A 15,367-nucleotide genomic window follows, 5' to 3' on the forward strand; every position below is an offset into this window, starting at 1 on the left:
TGATTGAATCTGTTCGTCTACAGAACTCTTCTATTCAATTTCCGCCGATATTTCCAAGAAGCAAAAAGAAGTACAAATGCTCAAAAGTTGAAATACATTGTTGTCAATTGCTTGCGTAGCGGATACATTGCCGCTCCTTGAGAAATTCAAACGGAAGATTATTCGAGAAGATAAATGGAACACTATTTCGAGAGTTGATGGTGAGAGCTTTACCGTGTACATTCTTGTCTGAGAGCTTGAGATGTGAACTACGGCCAACAAGCAACGGAGAAACAAGACGCGAATTTTTGTAGTATTCCCATCTTACTTGTCAGACTTCCACATTTCAAAGAGTAGGAACACGCGGTGAGTATTTAAGCACTTCAAGATATTACTCAGCATTCTACTAAGAGAATAGCTCTACGTTGTTTGTCGACACGTTGATTCACCCCTCGATGGTTCACATTTTTTAAAGGTCTAGCGGACTCTCCACAAGCCCTGCCCTTTTCTCCCCCTAGGCAGTACGGCTCACTCTATCCAAATCGTTTGGATGTTGAGGCCGCACTACTGCTATATTTTCTATTTCATCATAATCTGTGGACATTTCCATGCGTTACTGAGACACATTTTCCTCATAGAAATGATCCTAATAATAAAGTACTTCTTCCATCTTCTCCAAAAACATGTTTACTTCGCTCACTCCATCATATTTATATTGATTCTTCATTGTTCCCTTGACATCTGTCAGCGCCTTTTCAAGAAAGGGCTCTTCTATCGCGTTATGTCTGATAATTTTGAAATTCTACCGACTAATGACAGGCCCTGTCATATTCCATTTCTCTCGGCAGAAAACCTAACAAATTGATCCATCCTCATTTCCCATTATCTCTACATGTAAGTACTGAATGTTGATGCTTGAAACTGCTCGACTACATTTTGTGCCGGCTCTTCATCTACAAACTCGACTCTCCAAACCATCATATTCAATCTTGATACTAAATTTGCCAGGTCAACGAGCCATCCCATGCCAAAGCAGCGTGAAATCTCGAAAATGAATTGTTCATGTCTTCCCACCAACTTGATTGACTAAACACCGATGGCGCGACCCCCCGCACAGGCATACTGTATGTCTTTGATACCCACGGATAACAACTCGTAGAGAAAATCCAGTCTGTTGCAAAAAGGGTTCTCAATAATCGAGGGGCAGAGTTGGGGCAGGATTTATTGTTGCGGTGTACCCCAAGGTTGTAATTCAAAGCCGGCGAGATGTAAGTATATCGCTCGACCATTGTCAAGATCTATTGCTGTCGTTTACCAATGAAAAGGCTCGGGCTAGATGAAATACCTTTACAAGATTGAATGAAGTGTTATGAACACATATGAAGTAAGGAAAAACACTATATGTCACGAGAACCAAGTAGAATCTTCGATATCAAGACTCAATGTTATTTTGGGGAGTGTGATGTAGTGTTTGTTATTGAGAGTTGAACTATTCCAGGATAATCCAAGTTTTCAATCTTAGAAGTCATTCGTCATGAGCACATCGAGCGTCCCTTCCTCCACACTTCGGACCAGAGTCATGACCAATAACCCTCATCTTCCGGCTCTGTTCCAGATCCTCTCATCTCCGTAGCTTCCTGGCATCTCTAACATCGTGTTAGATCATGGTAAGCTAAAGAACGCAATAAGCAACGTTTACCTCACATAGCCCTTTCGTATCTTCGATCTCCTGTCTCAGAAAGATACCACCGCAGTTTTCCGATGGCTGTTTGCATGGAATGTCTATCGAAGGGCTTTGGTGAGTGCACTCAAATAATCGGATGACTTGATAACACATCGTGATTGCTTGGAAGGTGTCTCGCAGCGGCCAAGAAGAAATCCTCGTCGGTGATATCAGTTGTAATAGCTGATAAATGATGGCTCGCAAGACAGGCTGGACTCTGTGGAAATGAACAGAAGTGGGTACATGGGACCTCTCCGCAAATGTATTCACAACCCAGATTTTGTTTACTGTGGGACAAAGACGACAAGCTATTTGCTGAAGGATTGTTCTTCTTTCGGGACTGAAGAGCAAACGAGCCGTTTTATATCTTGCTACCGAAAAGTGCGCTCAACTTTGGTCGCATCAAACAAAGTTTCAGTTTTTGATAGCCGTTCCCTTGTGTGTCAAAATGACTTCCTTTTCATTCCGATCACCACCAGCATACTGCATCTCAACTTCTAAGCCTCCCAGTCCTTCATCAGCTGCCTTTCGGTTCCACAACATCTGCATGATCTTTCCGTCCGCTCCGCACAGTACATAACCCATCGGCCATTGGCTCCTGCCTAGAGCTTCTCTTACACCTTTGGTTGCTGCTTGCTGCGAAACCAAAAATGCCATTACACTAGATGTTCTCCATCCTTGCGGAGCACCTACAAAGGTCCCTTCTAACTCTCGAGCTTGAGCTGGTTTCATTTTGGACGCAAATGCTTTGCATTGTATGAGGACTTTTAGTGGTTGTGGAGCTGTATGCAATGACCATGTTCCAAGAAGATCGATACCACAGTCTGATCTTCCACCAACTTGCCTAAGAGACATTCCTAATCGCTCCAATGCTTGTTTAACTATATATTCATAATGAGTCCCTACGTATGTAGTACTGCCTGTGTCCATGTTATTGCGTAATGCATATTCTAGAAAACTGGGCAGATCATGATGTTCTGCATTCTGTAAGTGAGGATACGCTATATCATCCACTTCGGCATTAGTTTTAGATGCAGTTGCTGTTGCGCTGTTTGCAAAACATCTGCGTGATGATTGCTTGCCCCATCGCAAGAAACGCAGATGAGAACGTGCTAAAAACATGGAGATTGGCTGAGTTTGCTAGTATCATGTGACTAGCACAATCCTTCACAGCGTGGTTCGTCCTAAGTAATGCAAAACAGATGTAAAAGCGGGCTCTTATTGGGTACCTGCATACACTCTTTCGGAAAGAAAGACGAGCGGCAGGAATGAACATGTAGTGTGAGAATGTTTCGAACATATTTTTACCATTTCTGATATCGACGCTCGGAAGCCGGAAATTATGTAAGGCTACGGCCGAGTTAGCTAAACCATTTATGGACATCTCTCCGCATAAGATTATCTGCAAGGCTGACATCAATTCGTGTAAGCTCTGGAGCATCTGTTTGGAGATCCTACAAATCCTACAACACTGATTTCCCTTTCTCTATCAGCAACAAGTCATGGCTGATCGATTGACACAACTTCAAGAAGCGATTGATGAGGTCTATTTTATTATTAAAAAGTATCCACGTCCAACCACTGACATTATTTAGCTCGCTCTTCAATTCGTCGCATCGCTCGTATGGGTTAACAAGCACCATGACTACCAAACTCTCAGCCCAACCGACATGGTCCGAAAAGATACCAAGAAGGACGAATCAGGCGAAGCATTGCCAAATGAAGACGGCTGTGAGATTGCCAGCCCCTATTACATGCCAATTTTGACTCATCCTTTTACTATAGTAGAGCCATTACCTGCGGACAAATTTAAAGAAGGCCAGCTAGAATTAGCACGAGATCTTATCATCAAGGAGCAGCAAATCGAAGTGCTTATATCTGCACTACCGGGTCTAGAAGACAGCGAGACCAAGCAGCACCAGACGATTCTAAGATTGGAGCAAGAACTCAAAGAAGAAGAAGAGAGGAGAAGAGAGGCTTTGAAGGAAAAAGAGGCCGTTCTAGCCAGGTTGGAGGGAGTTATAAGGAGTGTGAAGAGACCGTGAATCGACCGCTGTTGAGCCCTTTATTTGAATAAATTTATACCTGCAGAATTCGGCGTTTGGGTAAGCACAAGGCGTTCGGGAATGTGGAAGTGGTCAGAGAATGAGGTTTTGAGGATAAAAAAGTCTGCGATCGAGCGATGTGTCGCAAATCAAGACAGTCGACTGTGCTCAGCTTGTTACGTTCGTATAAATACACAATGTTATCACCTGGTAGGACTGTGGCTATGCAACCCTGGCTGATGGAAACCAGTGTGCTTTTTAGAAAATAGGAATACTGCGTTATAAAATTGTGAAATGAGGATAATTGAGATAGTTTCAAAGTAGCTCAAGAAGGTATATGTATTATGTATTGATCTAGTCTATTCTAAGGAAGAACGAACGTGGGATTCTCTCTGATTGCCCGCTTTGATAATGAGAACTACTTCCCTAGGGAATGTTGGATACTTCTTGTCACATCATCGATGCTTTATGTAGTGGTGAAAAACTGTGGGTAGACAGTCCTCAGTTCTTCCAAAGTGCTGATTTGGAAATTTGCTACTGGCTTAGCAGGTGATTTCACACCCTCCTCAACCAAGTGAGCTGCTGTCCAACCAAGTTTATAAGCCGCCTCGCAGTTTATGAGCGAGTCATCTGAAATGTGTGAGTAGTAGTATGATGAAATCGGACTCAGAAAGAACCTACCGACAAAATAACAATCTTTAAACTCCTTGACTCCAGCTTCGCTCATGGCCTTTTCGAACGATTCTTTGTAGGGTTTGCAAATCAATTTTTCCTGAGAGTAATCACAGTATGTCATACCCTCAAATAAATCTTCTACCCCGAGTAGACGGACGACACGTTTTCCATGGGTAACATAAGCATTGGTGAATAGCCAGAGCTTGACTTTGGACCGATCAATATCCTCGAGTAGCTTGCGGAGCTTTGGATCCACTGAAAGAATGCTTTCTAATGGGACGGCATCGTCTACTTGACGATTGTATTCCAGAGCATCAATCTTGTGGTGACGTACTAAACCTTCGATGGCGAGACCATAGGTTTGGTAGTATTCTTGATGGAGCTTATAGGCATCTTCTCGACTGAGCTCAAGATGTTTCATGAAATAGACATCGATCAAGTCGGTCATGTGGTCGTGAACCTTTTTACCTACAGAGTGTATCGCGTCAGTCAATACATTGGAGGATTATGTGTAGAGGTGGCAAGATAGATGTTCGTACTCTTAGAATATAGCTATAAAAAAGATCAGCAATCATAAGCTCATATCAACTATAAGTATTAGCTTACACAATTATCGATATCAAAGAAGAAGACAGGTCGTGAATCCCCCATTTTGCTGGTGGTGAAATGAGAATTAATAGGGGTAGGTATAGAGGAAGTAGTAATTGGTGATCTAATTGCTCTAGTAATGGTGTATGTGGGATGTGAAAGGAAAGTGCGAGTTCTAGCACATCTGAAGATGCTATACATTGATTAACAAAAACTAAGAGAATGTGGAGAGTGTTCGGGTTATAACAGTATGTATCTACATCGCAAAGAGTCATTCGGGGAACATCGATGCCGGCCGATCGGATATTCACTTTAGCACGGATGCTGTATCAATTTAATGGCAGAGTCCACGCTTAGTCATACAAGCCTGTCTGCACCTACCCATTATTTTTCTAGCCGACATAATTTCTCGACCTTCTTAACATTCAACCTTGCTCCTTAAAATATCGACACGAATAATCATTCAGACAACGCAACTTTGGCATTTATAGTCAATCATCAATTCATTTATTAGACTTAATACTTGCATACGCAATAAGTCAATTTCTCGTATTGTTGATCAATTTAATTGCTCACTATTTTCAAACATGGCCCAAGGGGCCGTTGCTTTTGTGCCAACCAATGGCACAAATGGTGTAACACTGACAACAGAGAATATTCGTGAAATTCGGGAGTACGAAAAGATAATTTCATTTCGAGATGCTGTTCTTGCAGGAACTCATCCTCGCGTCAAAGTCCCTTCTCATATTGTAGGAGTGGGAAAACAGAGCAGTCTAGCTCGTAATACATCATCACCTAACACATCAGCAATACGCGCAAATGCGCAAGCAGCCATCGACTCGGCACCATCTTCGAAGAGTCATTCACCAGTCAATTATCGTGCTGCCGCGGCAAACAGCCACATTGCGAAACAGTCTGTATCTACGATTTCTAATAAATCTGTGAAAACTTCAGAGATTAATCCAATTTTGTTGGAAAAATCTGATGATCTTATAAAGGCGGAAATACAATTGCAAAGGCAGAGATTGGAAAGAGCTCTTAGGGAACAAATGGACCAACATCGTTTGGCCCAAAAAGCTTTGCTTCAGACATCTGAATCCCTCCCCAATTTTGATCTTACCGAAGTTTTGCAAAAAGCTCTTGCTATAGTTCATCCCGCCACGGCTCCAGAAGTTGAACCTTCTGTGGGTGCTGGAAGTGACTCGTTTGATGAAAACTCTTTCTATTCTAGTCAGCATGATACCCCTGAGCCATCCAATTCATCGCATAGCCACAAGCCTACCCTTAGCGGGCAAGTACGCGGTGAGGTTTCGATTGAAGAATCGGCAGCGCAAACTGATCCTACAACCAATGTTGAAGACAATGATGTGGTTATGACTGGCAGTCTACTATCCCAAAATAATCATCTAGAATCTCGGACACATTCACAATCACAGTACCGCCCACTAGGAATCCAGAACAATCATTCTGCTGAACAACAGTCTACAAATGATTTTCGAGGGAAGGTTGTCCAAGAACCACCATATTCCAAGGGTGTACCACGTAGAGTATCGGGCATTGTTGATCTTTCTCAAGACAGTACAAGTACAGGCTCTGAAAGCGCAGGTTCTCAGCAGATGGGTGATGGAGTGGCCCCGGCAAAGGCATCCCAAATGGATTTGCAGCAACCACTTAACACCCGAGCCCATAATCTATCTCCCCTAGCACCACAACCTGCTCGTGTCTCACCATTGGCTACTGCAAGAGATCCCCCTATCTTAAGAGACGCCCTTCCCGTTAATGAGGCACAACAACCTCAAGTTGCTGCGCTCCGAAATGCAGCCTCAGGTTTATCCAGTGCAGAAAGTTCCCCGAATGGACCCAAGATTTCAGAGAAGAAGAAAGGAAAGAAGAAGAAGCGTAAGGCTAATGATAGTGGCCAAACCGATACACCGGATTCTCCATACATCAAGGCAGAACCCCGTTCACCATCCCCATTTGCTGCTGTACCTCTACCACGACCACCAAAGAGACAGCGACAGTCAGGACAATACGCGTCAGAACTTAACTATGATGAGCCTAGATATGAGCCAGTTGAGGTGATTCCGGAAGCCACTTCCAAAAGATATGAAGAAGTTCGAGCTCCCGTGCGTTATGAAGGAGGTTACCAAGATCGATATGCAGAGATTCGACGACCAGAACCCATATATCAACGCGTGGAGCGCGATGAGGTCGAGTATCAAAGGGTTGATAGCGGAGGACAGTATACAAGAAGACCAGCGTCTCCAGTTTATGCTTTACCATACTCTCGGCCAATTAGAGAAAGCTCTCACGCAATCGTGGACCGACAAGTTATTGAGGAACCTAGATATTACGCCGAAAGAGAACGACCTGTAGTGTCCAGAATGAGTGTCCGCCCAGATGCTGATCGCGAAAGGTCTCGATCGCCGATTATGAGAGAAAGAAGATCACCAATTCCAATGGGACCTCCGCGTCAACCTGTTAGGATCATTGTTGATGCATATGGCCGTGAGTATATTGATCCCACTCCCGCACCTTCAATGCGCCAATCAGTTGCTCCCATTGCCAGAAGGCATGACGATGGAGAGCTGTATTATGAGCGTGCCCCTGTTAGAACAATGTCTACTCGCCCACCAGTAGAAACATTTGAAGAGGATGGAGTGTTATACAGAAGAGCCTCTCCCATTGTTACTGCCCCCCGACGTGTTATTACACAACCAGAGTACGCCCAACCCGAATATCGCTCATATCGTGAACGGGAATATTCAGTTCGCCCAACTCCAATGGGACCACCAGGCGAAGAATATGTAAGAGTCAGAGCTCAACCTGAGCGTCGTCAAGCCAGTCATTATGATGAAGCTCCTCGTGAGTATTTGTCTCGACCACAAAGCGTGCGACCAGAAGCCATTAGATATGAAGTTCCTAGAGAATATGTGGGAAGACTTTCAAGTGTCCGACCTGATGCTTCTAGGGAGTATGCTTCAAGCGTTCACCCTGAAGTCCGTCGCGAGGTTATGGCACCTCCTCGTCGAGAATTTAGCGTTCGTCCCACGGAAATAATTCCTCGCAGTCATCAGCCTGCAGCAGCAGAAGGAGAGAGATATTATGAGGTAGAGAATCAGAGGCCGGCTATTCTAGAGAGGCCTCGGGAACGCGAAGGTTCGGTGTTCATTTATGCAGATGATGTACCAAGGAAAGTTTACCGCTGAAACTGGCAACAATCCATGGAAGCCAAGACGGAATGTAGCGGTATTCAACCGGCAGTCTGTTCCGATTCGATTGTGGCTGGTATCATACTACAAGGTGTGTGGGTGGAGAAGCATGAAGGGATAATGTGGCGTAATGGGCGTGGAGGAATTTTGTGTGGTTTATTAAACAGCAGTCTTGGATTGGATATCAGGCTTGTAAATCATCAGTGCATTCAGAAGCAAGTAATTAAAAATATGACATTGTACAACTATCAAAATGCCCAAAGTCGTAACACATTACAGTCAATCAATCTATGATTAACATAAAGATTTCCATGATTGAATGAATGCAAAACCGGGGAGCTATTTTAGTAATCAAACCAGACCAGAGCAAACATCTCTCAACGAAGAACCTTGCAAACGACAGTTGACTAACACAGCATGCTTTAAGTCTTGAACCAAGCACGAGCAAGCATTCACCACTAACAAGACAAAGTCCGGGGTCTAGACCGAACTTTGAGTTTGGGCACTGAGTAGGTAGTAGGTAAGCTGTAGGTATTTCCGTTTTTGGGCGTTTTTGTTTATGGAGCACACACACACGCTGGAACTGGTGGATGGATAGAAACAAGAAGACCAAGTCGTGTTTCAAATGGGGTTTTGATGGAATATTTTCCTGAGGGTTTTATGGAGTGCAGTGGGGATTTTATGTGGATTGATGGATTGATGAAAGATGGATCTTTTGATTCAATTTACTTTTGGGGGCAAAGGAAGAAGCAGAAGGAGGAAGAGAAGGGGATTAGTAAGCGGTGTGTGCTAGGTAAGGTGACTGAAGTCATTGTCATGAGAATCATGAGATGTTGAGGCGAAGCAAAAGCTGGGTCCAGATTTATTAGTTGGTAGTTGGTCGGTAGGTACTAAGTACCTAGTGGATGAGATGGGTGAAGTGGATGATCATTACTGTGATGGGGATGTAGGATAGATGATCTCGAGAATATGCGTGTGTTTTTTCTTTTGTTTTTTCTTCTCTTTGGAAGTTTGAGGATTGGGCATTGGAGGGGTTTCTACTCGAAACTTGGAAAGATTTCATTGAAACGGATTTGGGTTTTGTGGGGGGGGGGAGAGGAAGAGGGTTTTTTGTGGTTGTGGTGGATGGGGAGGTAAGAAAGGAAGGAAAGGATATTGAAGTTATGTTTATTATTATTATATCTTCTTTTGTTGATATAATTTATTGTGTATGTTCTGATATGATATGGTACTTGAATGATTGTAGAGAGTACTCTCAAGTTTGGTGTAATAATGTTCGTATCAGAGAGTACGTAGGCAGGTAGGTGGGTGGTGGTGGTGGTGGTGGTGGTGGTGGTGGTGGTGGTGGTGGAGTGACGGTTGTTAGAGCGGCAATGGTGTGGGAAATTGGTGGGAGGTTTGCAAGTCACAGTTGGGTGATGTCAATTTGAAGTGACGATAGTATTGAGTATTGGTTAAATCTATCGATGCACCTCGTGATATGATATCAGCAATTAATAAGAAGCAATGAAGCAATGAAGCAATGAAGCATTCAAAAGGCTCGTTTATTATTGCCTACATACATCCATTATCTATCTGGACGTACCTAGTCATTCATTACCTGCCTGTCTAGTATCTATCTCTCCATGAGTGTCCCATCTACCAAACAACTACACATAATACCGTACGATGTTGGCTTTCCTTGCCTATCTTACCACCTTAGCTACCTCCAGAGTACACCTACCCAGGCATATTCCCACCCATCCATTCATTCCATAGAGCAAGTTCTCGCGAGTGGCCTACGGGTGTCGATCCTACCACTACTGTTCGTCATTGACTCCAGCTCGTCCAGTCTAATCAACAGCTACCCAAGTAGCATAGTATTTGAATGCTCTCTCTTGCCTCGTTGTTCATTCAGCTATACTGGGTCTTGGCTTCCTAGTTCCTTAAAGATTCCTTTCTTCTCCAATCCAATCAGATCAAGAAAACTTCAAGCTTTCTCACTATTCACGCTCAGGCATTTATTTATCTACTTGCGATACAATTGAGGTGGAATTTGGCTACAATGCTGGGATCTCGCACAAAAGTTTTCAAACTTTCCCTTATCCATTGACCGAAGTCGAATCAGATTGAAGTATGAGACTTGAGTGGATTGCCCACATCCTTCTTTGTATCCTTTGTGCATGCATCGTTGTGTCAAACGTACTTACCGGCACATTAACAAGAAAAGTCAACCCTCGAACACACGAACGAGAGCTCAAGCTCACTCACTGCCCTTGCTTACCTCGCCTCATACGATATTATCTGCATTGCGACTTCACCAATTGAAGGGCGAATTGGATAACAACGATAGATCTATAACTATCATCGCGGTTGGCTGGGTTGTACGATATTGGAATAGTACGAAAGTGTAAAGAGGGACTTGTAAATAGCTTTAACCATATATTTCTCTATAGACTGGCTATAGGACACCATCACCTCTTTGAACCACCTCCATTATCGTCGAACCATATCTCTTGGAACATTCTCTCCACACACACCATATAAACTTTTACCACTGCGAACAACGGATTGAACCAACCAGAGGCTAACATCCAATACTCGAGCCTTTTCCTACTCCTCCTCTTCCTCCTCTTGTCCTTCTCCTCCTCCTCCTTCCTCTTCTTCACCAATGTTGATACCCTCATACTACATATCCGACAAGTTTATTATTATCTTTCGTGCCTCCTCTACATCTATACTACGTTGTACTTCCCTGGCTGTATTGTACCGTTTGTTCAGATAAGATACGATTACTGTGCGTATCTGTTCCTTTGGTGGTGTGTAACTATTTCATTTCCTCAAACCCTCTTTGCTGGTCCCCTGTCCTGTTCACATATATATGTACCCAACAATTCCAGAATTGATGAGACAGCGATGCAATTGTCAATAATCGGTACTTTGTACATCACACTCAACTGTACTTTGATTCACTCCAATCTATCTCTCCTCACTGCACTGTACTTTGTTTTCTGTCCCATTTCCCCTTTCCTTTAGCTCTTCCCCCATCTCTTCATTTCACTACTATACCAAACTTTCAATCGTTACTACCAGGTACATCCAATCCAATTCGTACCTACATCCTACTCGATCTCTCAAACCCAATTGCTTTGCTTTACTTTGCTTTACTTTTGCTTTGTCTCTGGCTGCTTTAACACTCTCATTCTTCGATTGCCCACTTCGATTTCAATCATCATACAACACAGACCACTCATCAGCCCCAAACTCTTCGCTTGTCATTACCGAACCGGTCTGGCTCAATTCATCCAGCTTACTTACTGATCAAAAGCAGCAGGAGCCCAGTCTTTCAACTTACATTATCTCTGGTACCCCAAATATCTTATTTGGTCTGCTTCCCTTTGACCATCTTCGACCCTCCACAACTCAACCCAAATTTGTGTGGTCGAGTTTGTCAACAACGAAACACACAACAAGAATGAATAAATTATCAAACCTCGGTCGCGATATGAGGCACTGGTCAGGTCCAGGATTTGGCATGTCGCGACAAAATCAAATGAATGGCATGTCCTCAATGCCGCCTCACACAAAACCGACTCCTTCACCAGCGCTGGCACCAACCCCTGCGGACTCTACTATCCACTATTCATTCAACATCCCCTTCGCTTCCGATCTCGCCGGTCCAAATACTGAGGATATTCTTTACGCCACGGCCAATGCTGTTCTGAGATGGACACATCCCAAAGACGCGCCTGATGACATTCCTGTATGGAAGTTGCCGGTACACACCTCAAATATCGAAATTCTCTCGAAACTTTGCGCAGCTATCACCAATGGACCTTTGCCTATCTTGGCTGACGTCGCTGTCACCACGCCTAAACGTCCCACTGCCTCCCCAGCACAGGTTACAACCGTTACTCTCTCGGGAAGCCCGGAATTGGTACACAAGAGCAGAGAAACGATCTTAAATGATACCCCTATCGCCTTGGTATGGTTCATACTGTTGTCCCCGGTGATTCCAACGTACTAATGTCACTGTAGCGTTGTGCAGTCATAGATGTTGACGGAGACTTGATTATTGATTCTGCGATCTCAGGCTTGAGACAATCTGTCGTTGAACATTTGGACAAAGTTGCCGCGTTCTGCGGTGTTGATATCTTCTTATTAGGTCCAAAATTTCCTTCGTTGGCCGATGGACTCAGCAGCAATGGTGAGGCAGGAAGGGATCAACGCTGGAGAATAGCAGTCTATGGAGATATGGAGAGCGCTGAACACGGAAAGACTAGAATATTGGTCTACATTGACAGACTAGTACGTTTATGTGTATCAATCAAAGTGACACTGTATACTGACATTTTTTGGTTTAGCTTGGTCGTGTAGCTGATGTAGCATCTCTCGAGCTTTCCCTTCACACTGTCATATGTGGACGATCCCGCAAGAACATCAAGATGATCGAATCCTCTACTAACACGGCTATCTATTTTCCACCTCCCTTCTCACAGGTTTACAAGTATTGTCCAGAGGGTGCTCAGCGACGAAACCCCGAGGAGATTTTCATTACTGGCGACAGAGCAGAAAACATAGCCGCAGCCAAAAGCAGAATCCACGAGCTTGTTAGAATGACGAGGCTCTTCATGAAAGATGCCCATGTGACTGCCGCTAAGATCGACAGCATTCTCTTGACTAGAATGGACAAGGTTCGTAAAATTATGGAGACAAACGGAACATTTATCCAGTTCCCAGCTCTTGCTTCTCAACGTAGCATGATCAGAATCCAAGGAATTGAAGGTCTCCACGTGGAACGAACAGTCCGCGAGCTCATGCTGATGGTAAGTAACACAACTCCATTGTTTCCTCGCTATGGCTAACAAACTTGCAGGGAGTACAATTTTACAGCGCGTCGTGGTGGATCCAACAGCCACCAAATCAGCCACCTTTACAACCAGCTCCACCTCAGTTAAGAGCAATGTTGGTAGATATCTGTTCATATTCTTCAGCAGATGTGACATACGATAAGCTACAATGGACAATAACTGGTTCTGACGAAGCTGTCAAAGATGCGTTGACCATCATTAGCAACATCCCGTTGAACAAGCGAGGATTCGCCTATCAAATTCGAGTGAAGCTTGAGCTAGCGAATGAGCACAAGGAGTTTGTTAGTGGCAAGAAGAATGGAAAGATTAACAAGATCATGGGCCAAAGTAAGGGTTTCGAAGCTTCGTTACATTTGAGTTACTAATTACTTTGTTTAGGCAATGTTCAAATTATATTTGACGGATTCAATGAGTACAACTTCAACATTGATGTTTGCGGAAACAATTACGATCAAATGGTTACCGGTCTCAACCTCGTCGAGCAAGAGATGCCAGCCCAAATATCTTTCCATGTTCCTGATCAATACCATAAGCGCATTATCGGCATTGGTGGTCAACACATTCAAAGAATCATGAAGAAGCATTCGGTTTTTGTTAAATTCTCCAATGTCATGGATCGTGGTGGACCCAATCGTGAGGATGATGATATCAAGGCCGACAATGTTATCTGCCGAACTCCAGCTCGTAATGCTCAAAATCTAGAGCTTGTGAAGGCCGAAATTCTCGATATGGTCGATCGAGTTGATTCAGAATTCACTTCTCAGACTGTCAATGTTGACCGATTGTATCATCGAGAACTTCTAACTCGTCTTGACCAAATTGAGGACTTGGAAAAGAAATGGAACTGTAAAGTTCTTTTCCCAAGTACCGAGCAAGCTAGTGATGATGTCATAATCTCAGGACCAGAATGGCAAGTTCCTCATTGCGTGGATGAGTTCCTTGGCATGGTTCCAGATAGTCATGAGCTTGTTTTGGCTCGCACTCCGGAGCTCTTGACATTTTTGAGCTCCAATGAATTCAAGACAGAGATGGTACCAAAGCTCAAGTCCCAATATGTGGTCGAGGTCCAAGTTGATGAAGATTCCTCGGAGCTTACCGAGGATAGTAAACCAACAGTCATCCTTCTCTGGACTTTCACCAGAAACAATGCAGGCGGAGTTCGAGATGCAATCGAATTCTTATTCTCTAACATTGCCGCAGCCGGTATTGAAGTTACCACTGTCAAGGGAACAATTCCTCGTCCCAAGTCCGACTCCTTCGAGGAATCCCTACCATTTTTCAATTCTAAACTCTTACAGCATGCTCCTGCACCAATGGCAACTGATTCACCAACTAAGTCTTCGTTTGGTGATGATGTTGCAAGGGAAAGGAGCAACATTTTTGATAAGCTTCGCAAGCCTGGTAGCATGTCATCAATTTCTTCATTCTTGAATGGCCGCAAGAATAGCTCCCAATCTCCTGCCGGTTCTTTCTTCAGGAACGGGTCTCGTAATGCATCAAGAACATCCTTGATCTCCATCGAGTCTACACGAAGCTTTAATGCAGACCGTAACCCATGGAACGATAGTGGTGTCAACTTGCCGGACGATGACACCACACCATGGCCAACCCGCCAATTTGGAACTGGCAGTGGCAGTAGCCACGATAACAAGCACCCACACGGGCATCCGGGCGATGCAACACCAAGACATAGCATGAGAGCTTCGACCGATAGCGGTCGCCCTTCAACTTCTAATTCTACAAACTCAGGATACCCCGGTCCAATTGGACCACCGCGTTCTTAAGATATCCACAAAACTATTCCCTTATTTCCTAGATTGTCTTTAAGTATGTCAATTTCGACGTACACAATGGCTGGATATATACCCTGGCGCGCAATACCCCAAATACCACTTTTTTTTTTTTTTTTTTTGCTGCTTTGATTGTTTTTCATCTCTCCTTATTCCAATTTGATCTTTCTCTCTTTCTTTTCTGGGCTGTTTTGTTATTTGTGTTGCTTGCGTTTACCGTGCTCCAACTTTTTTTTTGAGGTGAAGAGAAAAAGCATGCGGGCGCTCTCAGAGACGAACAGAAGACAAGACATTTAGAAGATCTTTCTTGCGTGCTTGACTATTCATGGGAATATTAAGAGGAAATACCTATTTGCTTTTAGGGGCGTGGGATTGATTTTTTACTTTTCGTTTTGGTTGCTACAATATCCTCGACTTTGGTTGTTTTTCGCGTGCGATGTGTTTGGCAGGGGTTAACAAACAGGTAAATGGGTGCATGGGATTGTGAATTGGAAGATGGCTTGTG

General features: G+C 43.8%; 6 protein-coding genes across 6 annotated transcripts; 3 read left to right on the forward strand and 3 right to left on the reverse strand.

Annotated features, from left to right (window-relative positions):
* Positions 1–1,556: 1,556 nt before the first annotated feature.
* On the reverse strand, positions 1,557–1,816 carry Bfra_004419 (uncharacterized protein; the record flags this gene model as incomplete). Its single annotated transcript, XM_037334824.1, has 2 exons — positions 1,557–1,625; positions 1,679–1,816. 2 exons carry the CDS (start codon positions 1,814–1,816, stop codon positions 1,557–1,559), a joined length of 207 nt encoding a protein of 68 aa, XP_037193358.1.
* A 300-nt stretch (positions 1,817–2,116) lies between these two features.
* Bfra_004420 (uncharacterized protein) lies at positions 2,117–2,824 on the reverse strand (the record flags this gene model as incomplete). Its single annotated transcript, XM_037334825.1, has 1 exon — positions 2,117–2,824. One exon carries the CDS (start codon positions 2,822–2,824, stop codon positions 2,117–2,119), a length of 708 nt encoding a protein of 235 aa, XP_037193359.1.
* Positions 2,825–3,204: 380 nt separating this feature from the next.
* Positions 3,205–3,747, forward strand: Bfra_004421 (putative mediator of rna polymerase ii transcription subunit 21 protein; the record flags this gene model as incomplete). The annotated part of the gene is made up of 2 exons (XM_037334826.1): positions 3,205–3,246; positions 3,298–3,747. The coding sequence occupies 2 exons, from the start codon at positions 3,205–3,207 to the stop codon at positions 3,745–3,747; spliced, it is 492 nt and encodes a 163-aa protein (XP_037193360.1).
* A 466-nt stretch (positions 3,748–4,213) lies between these two features.
* On the reverse strand, positions 4,214–5,211 carry Bfra_004422 (putative pyrimidine 5 -nucleotidase protein; the record flags this gene model as incomplete). The annotated part of the gene is made up of 4 exons (XM_037334827.1): positions 4,214–4,377; positions 4,429–4,890; positions 4,962–4,974; positions 5,029–5,211. The coding sequence occupies 4 exons, from the start codon at positions 5,209–5,211 to the stop codon at positions 4,214–4,216; spliced, it is 822 nt and encodes a 273-aa protein (XP_037193361.1).
* Positions 5,212–5,597: 386 nt separating this feature from the next.
* On the forward strand, positions 5,598–8,219 carry Bfra_004423 (uncharacterized protein; the record flags this gene model as incomplete). The annotated part of the gene is made up of 1 exon (XM_037334828.1): positions 5,598–8,219. The coding sequence occupies one exon, from the start codon at positions 5,598–5,600 to the stop codon at positions 8,217–8,219; it is 2,622 nt and encodes an 873-aa protein (XP_037193362.1).
* Positions 8,220–11,117: 2,898 nt separating this feature from the next.
* Positions 11,118–14,856, forward strand: Bfra_004424 (putative kh domain-containing protein; the record flags this gene model as incomplete). The annotated part of the gene is made up of 6 exons (XM_037334829.1): positions 11,118–11,200; positions 11,238–12,186; positions 12,240–12,509; positions 12,566–13,027; positions 13,078–13,399; positions 13,451–14,856. The coding sequence occupies 6 exons, from the start codon at positions 11,118–11,120 to the stop codon at positions 14,854–14,856; spliced, it is 3,492 nt and encodes a 1,163-aa protein (XP_037193363.1).
* Between the last annotated feature and the right edge of the window lie 511 nt (positions 14,857–15,367).

The sequence above is a fragment of the Botrytis fragariae genome (assembly GCF_013461495.1).
Source record: "Botrytis fragariae strain BVB16 chromosome Unknown tig00000050, whole genome shotgun sequence".
Classification (NCBI taxonomy): domain Eukaryota; kingdom Fungi; phylum Ascomycota; class Leotiomycetes; order Helotiales; family Sclerotiniaceae; genus Botrytis; species Botrytis fragariae.